General features: G+C 45.0%; 1 protein-coding gene across 1 annotated transcript; it reads right to left on the bottom strand.

Annotated features, from left to right (window-relative positions):
• Nucleotides 1–1,123: 1,123 nt before the first annotated feature.
• Nucleotides 1,124–2,744, bottom strand: LOC136480603 (probable LRR receptor-like serine/threonine-protein kinase At3g47570). Its single transcript, XM_066478099.1, has 2 exons — nt 2,580–2,744; nt 1,124–2,500 (listed from the first exon to the last, which is right to left on the bottom strand). The coding sequence occupies exons 1-2, from the start codon at nt 2,742–2,744 to the stop codon at nt 1,124–1,126; spliced, it is 1,542 nt and encodes a 513-aa protein (XP_066334196.1).
• Nucleotides 2,745–13,584: the final 10,840 nt, after the last annotated feature.

The following is a 13,584-nucleotide window of genomic DNA, read 5'->3' as shown; positions in this document are numbered from 1 at the left end:
ATTTCACAGCCCATTCCATATTCTGCATAAATAATGTAATACAAAAAATCAAATTATTGTAGCATACGAAATTATCTTAAGGAATGGTATTGCTTGAAAACCCTATTATTTTCAAAATATCTGAGAACGCGTGATAAATTAGTTACTTCCACTAAGGCTGACCAAGGGACATATATCAAAATCATATGAATAAATTCTTACCTGGTGCAATGTATCCAACTGAACCACTTGGTCCGATAATATTTCATGAACTATTAAGGTTCACTGAAGAATGGTCGTGCAACAACTTTGCTAATCCAAAGTCGCTAATGTGAGCAACCATACCATCATCCAAAGGAACATTGCTTGGCTTCAAATCACAATGAACTAGAGGAGGCGTGCACCAATTGTGGAGATAGTCCAAGGCTGCAGCTATATCTATGGCTATCATTATCCTTGAACCTAGATCTAATACACTAATACAGAGACGGGCTTTACTCCCGGTGGGGAACCCCCTCTAGTCCCGGTTCCCCACCCGGGAGTAAGCATCCGGGACTAAAGGGGGGTCCTTTAGTCCCGGGTCACGAACCGGGATTAAAGGGGGACCTTTAGTCCCGGTGGGTAACACCAACCGGGACTAAAGGTCCTCCCAGCTTTAAAAAAAATAATACCTCCCACCGCTGCGTCCTGTGAGATTCGAACCCAAGACCTCATGCATTGCCTCGCGCGTAGCTTACCACCCCACCTACACAACACATCTGACAATGGATGGGATGCTTCCCTTTTGAACTAACACATCGGGGGACCTTTAGTCCTGGTTGGTGGCTCCAACCGGGACTAAAGGGTCCTTTAGTCCGGGTTGGTGTTACCAACCGGGACTAAAGGGTCTACCTTTATTCCCGGTTGGTGTTACCAACCGGGACTAAAGGTTGAGGACTTTTAGTCCCGGTTGGTGGCTCCAACCGAGAGTAAAGGTCCACCTTTAGTCCCGGTTGGTGTCTCCAACCGGGACTAAATGTCCCCTGCCACTGTGCCGAGCGCAGTAGCCGTTGGGTAGGGACCTTTAGTCCCGGTTGGAGACACCAACCGGGACTAAAGGTCTCTCTAGTCCTGGGCGCAAAAAATGCCGGGACTAGAGCCCATTTTAGCCTCGGATGAAAGGTCTGTTCTCTACTAGTGATAGCATTCTCTTTGTTTCTGACAGCCCATTTGAATGCAGCCATATTTCGAGGTTACCATTTCCCATATACTCAAAAATGAGGGCTTTGAACTCATTTCCCACTTGGTCCGAGCATGAGCACAAAGTAAACACCCGTATAAGATTTCTGTGCCGAGTGCTTCGTAACACCTCACATTCAGTAAAGAAGTTTTTTGGTTCCCCGAGTTGGTCAAGTTTGAACACCTTAACTGCAACAGGGTGTGCCAAAAACTTGAATATACCTATATAGACAAATCCAAATCTCCCAGCTCCAACAAGGTTGTCTAAAGAGAATTCGTTTGTTGCCTTAGCTACGTCAGAATATGAAAACTTCTTCAAACCGAGTGACTTTTGAACAAGCTTCTTCTTACGAAATCTCTTCTTCAAAAGAATGATTGCAGCGAAAGCAGCTAAGATGGTCACAGCACTGACAAGTGGAACTGCTATCAATATAATGTAGGAAGTCCTCTTTCTATTCGATATTGTTGACATGCAATGTGGTAACTGTAGGATTGGGTCTCTTGTGCATAGCATCTTGTTCCCTTCTAAGAAAACCCTGCTTGAGTTGCTAAATGGACCACCTGTAGGTACAACTCCATCGAGGTTGTTGAATGATAAATTAAGAAGCTGCAAACTGCTAAACGTCTCAAGAAAGTTTGGGATTTCACCAGATAAGTTGTTTTGAGATAGATCCATCTTGGTGATGCCCCTTAAGCTTGAAAAGGATAGGGGGATGCTCCCATAAAAAAAATTCACCTCTAAGTGAATGGATTCCAATAGAATGCAGTCACCAAGTGTGTGAGGAATCACTCCAGATAAATGGTTGTTGGAAATATCAAGGAAGCCAAGATTAATCAGTCTACCAATGTTAGATGATATGGATCCAGTGAGTTTATTATATGACAAGTCCAGGCCTTTAGAAAGAGAAGAAATGGATAGGATTTCAGGTGGGATGCTTCCTTGGAGAACATTATGTGACAAGTTCAGCATCACTAAATTCTTGCAACCTTTAATGCCTGGAGGTATTGAACCACTCAAGTTGTTCTCCTGGAGATAAAGCTCACTTAAGCTTTCAAGATTTCCAATTGATTCCGGGATTCTACCAGAAAGTATATTGTTTGCCAAGCTGAAGACAAACAACCTACCTAGATTTCCAAGCGTCTCAGGAATTCTTCCAGAGAATCTGTTTCCTTCCAGTTGAAGAACAGTGAGATTTCCAAGGTTTCCTATCTCAGAAGGTATGCTTCCACTAAAATTATTTTCTGTTAGAAACAATTGTTGTAAGTTAGATGAAAGATTCCCAAATGGAATTCGGTACTGATCCTTGAAGATTGTTATTGTCTAAGTATATCATCTGCAGCATGTTCGAGCTTGTTGTTGAAGACAAGGAACTCCAATCTACTGTCTCAAGATTGTTTGCACCAAGGTCTAACTGAGTCAAGCTGGGCAATGACCAATACGAAGGAACGACTCCAGTGAATGCATTATCACGGAGTTCCAAAGCTTGGAGGTTGGAAGCATGAACCAGAGACACTGGGAGTGGGCCACCAAAATGGTTTCCTTCCATGACCAATGTTTGGATGTTTGGAAGAGTGTAGCCAATGTCACTTGGAATTGTTCCGATAAGTTCATTTTCACCAAGACCAAGATAAGTGTGTGACGTGCTATAAAAAAATTCGTGGAACCCGGCCTGACAAGTTGTTATAAGCCAAGTCTTCCGGTGATGTTCAGGGCTGAAAGGTTTAGAGATAAGACGCGAGGTGCATTCCGGGTGCTGCAGAACACCCCTCGCCAATCGCAGAATGAGAGTGAGTCATCTCTCCACGAGTCCAAGGCTCCAGCTGGATCAGAGAGCTGTGACCTTAGGCCCAAAAGGGCTTGTCGGTCAGTTTCGGATGCATTATGGATTGTGGATGTAGCTACGAAACATGCACACGCAAACAAGATGACCATTGCTACAAGCAGAAGCAAGGTCTTGTTTGTGGCTCCTACAATAGCCATTTTGCTAGTGGACGCTTCAATGCTATGGGTGCGATGATTCTTGATTGTGCTGCGCCATATACTTGCACTTTATATAGAGCCCTGAGTGGTACGAGCAGGTGAGAAAGAAAACCAACTTTTGACGCTGAGTGGTAGGGAAAACAAAGCAAGATATTAACAGTGCTTTTGAAAGTCCTTTTACCAGAGTAGTAGAGAAAAGGCAACATATCAGGTACAAACCAACTGACCTGTGCAAACTTAGAAACTACCAATTAGGACCACTAGATGCTGATCCAAAGGATGGGGTGAGAGGTGGGATTTTTTTGCGCTTCAGCCCCCCACCCGCTGGCCTTTTTTTTGCGCTTAAGCCCCCACACCCCATCAGTTGGATCAGCATCTAGTGGTCTTGATTGGTAGTTTCTAAGTTTGCACGGGTTGGTTGGTTTGCACCTGATATGTTGCCTAGAGAAAATGAGTAGTGGTGCTGAAACTGATGCGCAGATTCTACGAATTTAGATGCACATATTTCCTTCCTCAATATTTTTTTTGAGATTACAAAGTATAGCGCAGACACACACAACGCAAGCACACCCATCACTATAAACGCACGTACACACGCAAACCGTACCCCTATGAGCACCTTCGAAGACTAAGCGGGCAAATCCTCGAACGCCCTATTCGTTTGGGCTGGTTTGGCTTATAATCCATGACTGAAAGTACTGTTGGCTGGTTTGGTGTGAGAGAAAAATATTGTTCGTTGGCTGATAAACCATGGCTTATAAGCCAAATACAACCAAACGAATAGGTTAGAAATTGATAAAATCACTATAGGTCTCTCGCTGTCAATGAAAATGTCGTCGATCACACTCAAAGCACAAAAGTTGTTAAATTCTAAAATATTAGCATCCATGGGGAGTCGAGCCCCATTTTGTTATAAAAAATCAAGTAGTTAAAATATTTTCTTGTGGTTGATACTATGGCTACCAATATAAATCGTCAGCGTGACTTTGTTAAGTGGCATTTTCTTGACCCACCTTATCTCTTTCGTGCCTGGCTATAAATATAATCTTGACTATTATACTTAATGAGCATGAGAGAGCTGGCAACCAATAAAAGTTGCGCACCAAGAAAAAGTGCTTGACTACTGTATTTGGCCTCATGACTTATAAAGTAGTCCGTTGTGTAAAGTATAATTTCTACTAGTGGAAGGTAAAAAGTTTATGAACATGGACCGTAGAAAACGTGTATTTCTAGTAACAGGTTCAGTTTGGTCATTGACCATACAAGGTGGGCCGTATCTCCTTGGTCACGGTTGAGTCATTTTGAAGGACACAAAATGGTGGCCAGGCGACCAGAGGGGGTGAATAAGAGCCTCATATTTCTTTCGAAATATTCGGCGCGCGATCTCCGGGCGGCGGTGTTGGTCCATGCTGCTGCCCCGGCCTCATACCATCGCCAGCGCCCAGATCTTTGGGAAGCGGACGAGGGGGTCGAGCGCTGAGGCTCGTCCGGACGCTAGCACCTAGATCGGACGTCGGGGCGCTAGCAGTTCCGAATTATTTTACCAATCACCATATAGGTGTGATGTTCTAGGCACATGAATCTTTCTCTGTTCATTAGCACTAGAAACCACGGGCCAACGCTACTGCAGAAATCATTTTTCCAAACGCTATGTGGCAACGCCTCCCTTTATTTGTAAGGGCGGCTTTATATTGAGCCGCCCCTACAAATGGCTTCTAAATGAGCCGCCCTTACAAATAGATTTGTAGGGGCGGCCGGTGTTATCAGCCGCCCCTACAAATGGACCGATTTGTAGGGATGACTCTATATCCAGCCGCCTCTACAAATCGGTTTGTAGGGACGGCTCAATATTAAACCGCCCCTACAAATAGACGCCGAGTATTAAAAATTAAGCACTAAAATTTAAATTTTGTAAAGAACCTCGAATGGAGAAACAACCAAAATGAAAGTTGTAGATCTCGAAAAGTTATAAAACTTTGTAGTTGACAACTTTTTCATTTGAATTTGTTTAGGGCCTCAAACAATCAATTTATGCTCAGTTTTGTATAATATGTGGGGAACCGAAATGGATTGTAGACACAAGTGAACGTGAGGTGCAGTGGTAGAGGAGTTTATGCTCGAGGGAGAGGTTGCGGGTTCAAATCCCGCCCAACGCAAAGTCTGCAAAAATCGTGAAAAAATGCTACTCCCATAGAGTGGGTGGTGTGGACCTCCTCAGATTAAACAAAAATTTGCTATTTTTTACCCCTTTTTCGTGGCCGCCCCTACAAATCGATTTGTAGGGGCGGCTGATAACACTAGCAGCCCCTACAAATCGATTTGTAGGGACGGTCTGAGAACCGCCCCTACAAATACATGATTTGTAAAGACCCTTGCGTAGGGGCGGCTGGGCAAACCGCCCCTACAGAGCCTCTGGAGCCGCCCCTACAAATCTTATTCTACGTAGTGTTTTCGTCGTCAGTTCTGTTAAAACCAGGATTACTAAATTATCACTGGCAGTGAAAATGAGTTTCACCATACGCTTTTTTGTGATTTTCGGAAATTGATTTGTAGGGGCGGCTCAATATCCAGCCACCCCTGCAAATACATCATTTGTAGAGACCCTTGCGTAGGGGCGGCTAGGTAAACCGCCCCTACAGAGCCTCTGCAGCCGCCCCTACAAATCTTATTCTACGTAGTGTTTTCGTCGTCAGTTCTGTTAAAACCAGGATTACTAAATTATCACCGGCAGTGAAAATGAGTTTCACCATACGTTTATATCAGAACCAACGGTGTAAGAATTTTCACTGCCGCTGTCGGTCCATGATTTAAACTTGTGGTGAAAACAGAGATCAAGTATATTAATGGCCAACCCTAGCCATCGGCTCTCTCTCTCTCTCATTCACCCACATGGTGCGCTTCACGGCTCTCTCTATCTCTCTCTCTCTTCCACAGCTGCCCGTCATCCCCTCGTCGGCGCCGGCCGCTCCTCCTCATCCTCCGCCGGTGCTGCTCCGTACGTGCTGCTCCATACATCCTCCTTCCCTGACGGTGCTGTCCCCTCCTCCAAACTGCTGGGCCCTCCTAAATGGTCGGCCAAGGCAGATCTGGGTGCTGGCGTGGCAAGAAGTGGCAGTTCGTTGTGGCCACTAAAAATATTCTCTACTGATTGTTCCAAAGGAATAATTATTATGTTATCAAAAATTGATATATAGTGGGATGGTAAGTAAGACTGATATGAGGGAAGGTTCTGGATTTATTATTTGAATCCTATGGAGCACACAAATGTGCATTTTGTACAAAAAAAATTTATGACATGGTAGACATGGCCTCGTGTTTATTCGATGGCGCGGGCCCGGGTGCAAAATCATTGCCTATCTTTTGTGTTGTTTTCAAGAGTTGATTTCTAGTGGCAAGTTACTAAGGCCAGCCTCGGTGGGAGATTTATATGAATCTCATTTGCATTAAATAGTTTGCCACATATGTATTTTTTATGATATGGTAGTGTATTTAAGAAGACAGAGAAGAAATGAGTTTCACCTAGGCATGATTTCCAACTATCTTTGAGTCATGAAATTATATGCCTATGAAACTATAGAATGAAACTTTGCATTAAGAATGAGTGTTTCATCCAAATTTTATTATCTTGAAAACAACACCATGAGACTCTCCACTGAGACTGGCCTAACATTGACTACGAATAGAAGTCCATTTATCCTTGTGGTACAAACTAGTTCTATTGAAAATGCCTTATTTTCATTGGCCTTTATTTTGGCATAGGCGATCAAAAACTACCACCAGTAGAAACCAACTTTTTACCGCAAGTAGAAATAGCTTGTGTAGTAGTTGACAATAACTTTTTTCATAATACATCACTTTATGGTTAACCCGTGGGTTATGTTCATAGGATTGTGCTAAACCCTTGTAATATATAATTTAACGGTGATCCTTCGAAAGATTCAAAGAACATGTGTTACGGTATGTTTTCAATACCCGAAACGAAGCACCAAGAGAAACAAACTAAGAAGCAAGCTAGAAATCAAAGAGCTTACTCTATGAATTACTATGTGTTTGGTTGCCGTTTGGTACGGGTGCCTGGGGCAGGCAGGACCTTCAAAGACCCTTGTACGTCTTGCCCCCCTCATATATATTGCTACCATGACTGGTCGGAAATCAGATAAGTTCATACGGATACCTTCCTGACTGCCTAGCTGGCGATTGAGGCTTTGGCTTGCCCTCCCCTCCTCCTATTGGTTTAGTGAATTTTCGTCTCGTCTTACACCATTGCATTTAATTGGCAGGCAGAGTGGACCCAAAGCTTGAGGGGCTGGCGAACCGAGGTGGTGAACAGTACTACAACTGGCAGATTATACTCTGGCTGTTCGGCTGATAGTACTACAGCTGCCGATAAACCGGCCGATTCTAATTTATTACGAGAGAAAAACAGTCGGGGACGATAAGCCAGGCTGTCTACAACTGTCGGATATAATGGAACCGGTAATAAAGCATCAACGACGCTGGTTCTAGATATTCCCACCAAAAAAATGAATTGATAAGACCACATGAACCGGTAGTGCTGGAGCTTTACACCGCCGATATGCATTAAAAACTGATAGATTGCTAAACGTGCTATGGACGTCGGTGTCTGCGCACTGGGATTCGTCATCGCGCGGTCTCCACTCGCGTCGTCCGGTCTCCATCGCGCGTCTTCGCCTGCGCACCCGTCACCGCGTCATCCGCGTGGCCCATCGCCGCACCGTCCACTACTCTGCCCCTGCTCGCGCCGTCTCCAGTTGCCGCGCAGTTCGCCCGCACGGCCTGGTCGTTCGGCTCGGCTGTGTCTGTCCGCGGCTCGCTTCTATTCCGTTGCCGGTCCTATCTGCCCATCCGCCGGGCCCGTCTCTGGTCTCTGCTTCAGGCGGGACTGATCCCAGCGGGTGTGTGGACTCTGCTCCACGCAGGACTGCTGCCCTACTGTAGGCGAGTGTGTGCTGTGTCTACAAAGAATCTGCTCGTCTGCTTCATCCAAACACTGGACTTCACTACTACATCTGCTCTCCCCTACGTGAGTAGCAGGTTCCTCTGCTTCTGCCCGTGTTCAGTCTGTCGGTGCCTTGGATAAGCCAACTGCCTCCTAAAATGATCGAATTTCGAAGGCAGTCGTCTTAAGGTGCCCACTCCATAAATTCCTTTACCGAGGCGGGCACACTATAAGGACTGCCACCAAAAATACTTCCCTAGCTCGGAGCCCAAGTAAGATCCCATATCTATCCTCCTATCGGTCTTATACATAAATCAGACTTAGGTTCACCTGGCTCCACTCCGACTCGTGCCCCTCACACTCCCAACCTCACCCCTTCCCTCCGCATCCTGCTGCCCCTCTCCGTACCCCTCCACTATTCGAGCCCGGCACCCCGCCACCCCTCTACATCCCAACATCCTCTCCACGTGCCCCACCTCTTCCCTCTCCTTTCCTCTCCCCCACAGGTGGGGGTGACCCTCCCCTTTCGCTCTCCTCTTCCTCTCCCACACAAGCGCCGATGCTTCTCCCGCTCCCTCTCCCCCACAGGTGGTGGCACCCCTCCCTCTCCTCTCCCTCTCCCCCATAGGTGAGCAGCGGCATGATCTGGGGAGCATGCAGCCCCCTACTCCTGCCACGACCGGATCCGACGTGGGGGCAAGGAGGAGGCCAGCGTGGAGGCGAGCAATGGGCGGATCCGGTGTGGAGGCGATGGGGTGGATGATGTGGAGGCCAACAGCGGGTGATCTAGAGTGGAGGCGAGGAGGAGGCCACCGTGGAGGCGAGCAGCTGGCGGATCCGGCTTGGAGGCGAGGAGGAGGCCGGCGTGGAGGCGAGCAGCGGGCTAGGAATGGGCTTGCTGGCAGGCTCACGAATAGGCTCGCCAATGGGCCTACGGAATTTTTTTGTTTTTTTATGGATTAACTGAGGTGGACGTTCTAAGGCGTCCGCCTCCATTAATCAATTAACCGAGATGGGCAAAGGAACCGCCTCCATAGGTCTCCATTAACGAGGTCCTTTATTTGGAGGAGGTTGGGATGCTCTCCTCCATTAATCAATTGGGCCTGCCTGGAAAAAGAAATATGTAGTAGCAGCAGTTGCCTATATGGGCTTGCTATGGCTTCATATTTGTTCACAAACGAATACATCACTGTGCAACGATTAGTGGCTATTGCGGTATACATGACATGCAGTTGTGGAGCACGGAGACGGTCGACGAGCATGGTGAAGGTCAAGTAGAGATGGGCCATGTCATTGGAGTGATTGGAAGCGGTGAAGGATGGACGTGAGGCTGATTGTGGTGGCTAACACTTAGGGACATATCAACAAGGAAGAGGACTTGCAGAGGAGTAGACCATGCTGAACAAGTCAAGGCAACGGTTGATGAAGTCAAGCAGAGGTGCTGAAGGACTTGGTGATTGGGCGTTCAAAGACTACGGTGACACGTGTCGAGATCATGGAGGTGTAGCAGATACGCTTCTCCAGGTTGTTTGGCGGTTTGGGCCTCAAAACCACTAGCGGACAATTTTTGGGTTTGGGCCTCAAAACCTGAGTTGGAGATCTGGCTAGAACGTGAGGAGGCACGTGGCGTTATCATGAAGCTTGCGCCAAGGCGAAGAAAAGTCGTGAAGAGCCACTGGCCATTGGAAGGACAGATCTAGAGTTGGATCATTTTGCACTTGGGTTATGTGGTTGAGCCAAAATATCTATGGGCGTGTTGGAAATGTGTAATAGCTCTATAAATAATATAGAGGCCGCTCTCATATAGCTATCTCTTCAGTTTTACATTTGCAGTCATTCCGAGCCTAAGTCCTAGCTGAAGTAGTTTAAGCTTTCATCTTGTTTTAGCTGTTCATATCCGCAGTCTAGAGGCTGATTACTCTGGTGTGTTTAATCTTTTCTCTGTAAAGGATCAGACCTGGTAGATCATGGAAATAAAGCAATCATATTCTCTTACATCTGAGTCTTGATTCTAAGATGATTTGAGTTTTGTTTTTTCACTTGTCTTTCTCCCCCTCTTCACCGTTTTGGTTGATGTTGAATTCCTACGGTTTTGGGGTCGATGATGTTAAAATTTGTATAAAGCTTGTCTTCTTCCATGTTGATTTGAAAAAAATGATAAATTTTACTGTGCTGCACCTAATTTTAGCGACGGTACTATATCCAACTGCGCCTCTACAAATAGATTTTTAGAGGTAAATCTATTTGTAGAGGTGGCTGAGAATACCAGCCACCCGCTACAAATGCATTTCTAGAGGCGGCTCGTTTCGGAAACCATTTTTGGAGGTGGTGTTAGATTGATCCACGTGAATTGAAAAAAGAAACCGTCTCTAGAAACTGTTTTTGTACTAGTGGTCTGCGTGGGAGAGAGGGTGTTGTGGGTGGCGATGAGTTGAGGGTTTGGAAGCGAGGAGCTGGTGTATTTTTGGGTTCTTTGTTTGGCCAAACTAGGCCACCTTTACTAATGAAAATGGGGTTCTATACTGTGTGCATTTTTTCACGGCGATGAAAAATAATTATCACAGTTGGTTCTTATCATGAACTGTTGCTGAAATATCTCCGGACGGTGAAAATAATTTTCACCACCAGTTCTATTATAATCCGGTTGTGATATACAACAAACAATTTTTACTGAATCATTGGCGAAAATGGAACTCCTTCCATTCAAATTTATAAGACTTTTTGGCTTTTCTGGATACATTGCTTTTCCTATGTATCTAGATATAGTACATATCTAAGTGTGCAACAAAAGCTATGTATTTTTTGAAAAGCCAAAATGAACGATCGGACTATTACTTTATACTAGTGTGTTTCAACGAGGCACATTATTCCATTGTATCAAACTCAAATGTCAACAAATGGAGCCAGAATGCATATGAAGAGAATAACATCTTGCTTTATTGACGTTGAAGTCTGCACTACCCACGCGTTGGTTTGCATGGTGGAGCGTCGCAGCTAGGCGTGTACGGACAAGAACCACCGTGTTTGCTTGGTCGATGATTTTCACCAATTCCCACTGTGCACAATAAAAATCCGTCAAGTTAGAATGTACAGCTAGTTTAGTTAATGGAAAGGATCAACCAGAGATACGTACGGAGGAAATTTCCATATTTTAGTTGCGTTGGTTTTCAATAGCTTGTGTATATAAGTTATGCTTATGCGGAGACCATAATGTATTTTTTCATAAGAAAAGTATATACTACTTAAAGTTATGCAGAGACCATAATGTGATTCTTTCTTAATAAGAAGAGTACATACTAATTATAGAGCTGAGAACCTACGAAATCTTCTCGAGGTACTAGTACCATATTTACTCTGTTCATGTTGTAATGCAACAAAAAAGTACGGTTCAACTATAAAGTTATAGTTCTCTTTGAGCTTAAAAAGTTTGTCTTCATTCAAATCAAAATAACATTAAAAGTGATGATTTTTTTGGTGCTGCACCAATTTTTACAAGCGGACTATATTTCCAACAACCCGTAGAAACAGAGGCATTTTCAGAGGCAATTGAAACACCACCTATCTAATAAAAATCGATTTCTAGAGGTGGATGTTCTCTGAAACCATTTTTAGAGATGGTTTTTATAGAGTCGTCTCTACCAAAATGGAAATAATGCCTCTAAAATCATTTATGTAGTAGAGATATTCTAGTACAGTAGTACACATTCTAGAACTCATAATAATGAGCTGTATTTCAGGATGGAGGGATCACTACATATATTTCCAAGCAACGAAGAAACAAATTAAATCCGAGAAAAAGATGTGCGAAGATGTATGGTTCCAGTTTCAATTTGCACAAATAGGTGATTTCTAATCCCGCAAACTGGCCCAATTGTGTAATCGTCGAACTGTATGAAAAATTACGATGACATAGATGCATATAAAGTGTATATATGTACTCACCTGGGTTCAAGCACGGTTTGAAGCACGGGAGTCGTCCTGTTAAAACCAAAGAGGAGGCGCAAAACAATGGCAAGAGAAAATTAGCAAGTGTTTGTCCAGAGGGGGGTCTGGTAAATTGTTGGAGCACACTAACGGTAAAAGCGACGTATTACCTGGCGGTAAAAGCGGCGACGGAGGTGCACTGTCCCTCGGTTCGCCGCTGCAATGAACAGGACATACATTGAAGAGAAGAAGCAGCAGCAACGGCAAAAGCAAGGGCCGAATGCTGTGGCGGCCGCCTGTCATCGGCATCTTGCCCCGCCGTTGGTGAGCTGCTTCTCATGTATGGCTATGTTTAGTTCACGAAATGAAAATTTTTGGACGTCATATCGGATGTTTTGGGGATATCGGAAGGGGTTTTCGGATATTAATAAAAAAACTAATTACATAGCTCGCCTGAAAACTGCGAAACGAATTTATTAAGCCTAATTAATCCATCAGGTAGTACTGTAGCACTTATGGCTAATCATGGACTAATTAGTCTTAAAACATTCGTCTCGCGATTTTCAACCAAACTGTGTAATTAATTTTTTTTCGTCTATATTTAATACTCCATGTATATACCGCAAGATTCGATGTGATAGTTTGGGGTAAAAATTTTTTTGAACTAAATCAGGCCTGTGTCGTTGCACCCGGCACAAATAGCTCCCACGCACGCGTCTTATTGTGTGCTGGGACAACTGTGGCGTGAGCCTATAGCACGACTCTGCCGGACTAAATTTGTCGTTCGTTGCTTTTCGGTGAACACGGACGGTGACTCGCTGACAGGTCTTGTCTAAATGCTGGCCTGCCTTATAGCCATCGACTCGGCATCAGGACCAACGTCTACTCTCCCTCTTTCCCAAAAAGAATAACGCTATAAGATGCATGTTGGTCAAATTTTTTCAAATTTACTAGCTTAATGTAAAATATTGGCAACATTTATATCATTAAATAAATTTATAATTGTTCACAAAAAATTAAATAAATTATAATAAAATATATTTCACCAATTATGCATTTTAAGTATTAATATCTTTTATATATAATTGGTCAAAATAAAATATGTTAGATTTTCTCGAAAAGCGTGAGAATGACATTCTTTGTGGATAGAGGGAGTACAAATTATTTTCGGTAATGCTATATGTCTGGCGTCCGACTCGCTTCTTCACCTCCGGACGTGACACACGCTCCTCCACTCGCTTCCTTTGCCTTTTCCTCATCCACTTGCCCCACGTCGCTCAGCCCGCTCCATACGGAGACGCTCGTCGCCACTCCCTACCGAGCCGCTCACGGCGCCTCCCCGCTCGAGCCGTGCGCCGCCCCGCCCGAGCCGTGCGCCCGTCGCCCCTCCCTCCCTCCGCGACCCCATCCTACCGGAGAGGAGGGGGATGGCGGCTTCCGGCGAGCCACCCCTCTCTCCCTCCCCCTCTCCCTCCTCCCCTTGGCGACCCCCATGCCACCGGAGAGGAGGGCAACGGCAGTG

This window comes from Miscanthus floridulus, chromosome 9, assembly GCF_019320115.1.
Source record: "Miscanthus floridulus cultivar M001 chromosome 9, ASM1932011v1, whole genome shotgun sequence".
Taxonomy (NCBI): Eukaryota; Viridiplantae; Streptophyta; class Magnoliopsida; order Poales; family Poaceae; genus Miscanthus; species Miscanthus floridulus.
This window is presented reverse-complemented; position numbering and strand designations above follow the sequence as displayed.

Coding starts and splice junctions, on each gene's coding strand:
- LOC136480603 (XM_066478099.1), bottom strand. CDS start 2,744: ATGGAAGGAAACCATTTTGGTGGCCCACTCCCAGTGTCTCTGGTTCAT. Junction 2,501..2,579: donor GTGCAAACAATCTTGAGACA/GTAGATTGGAGT, acceptor ACAATCTTCAAG/GATCAGTACCGAATTCCATT.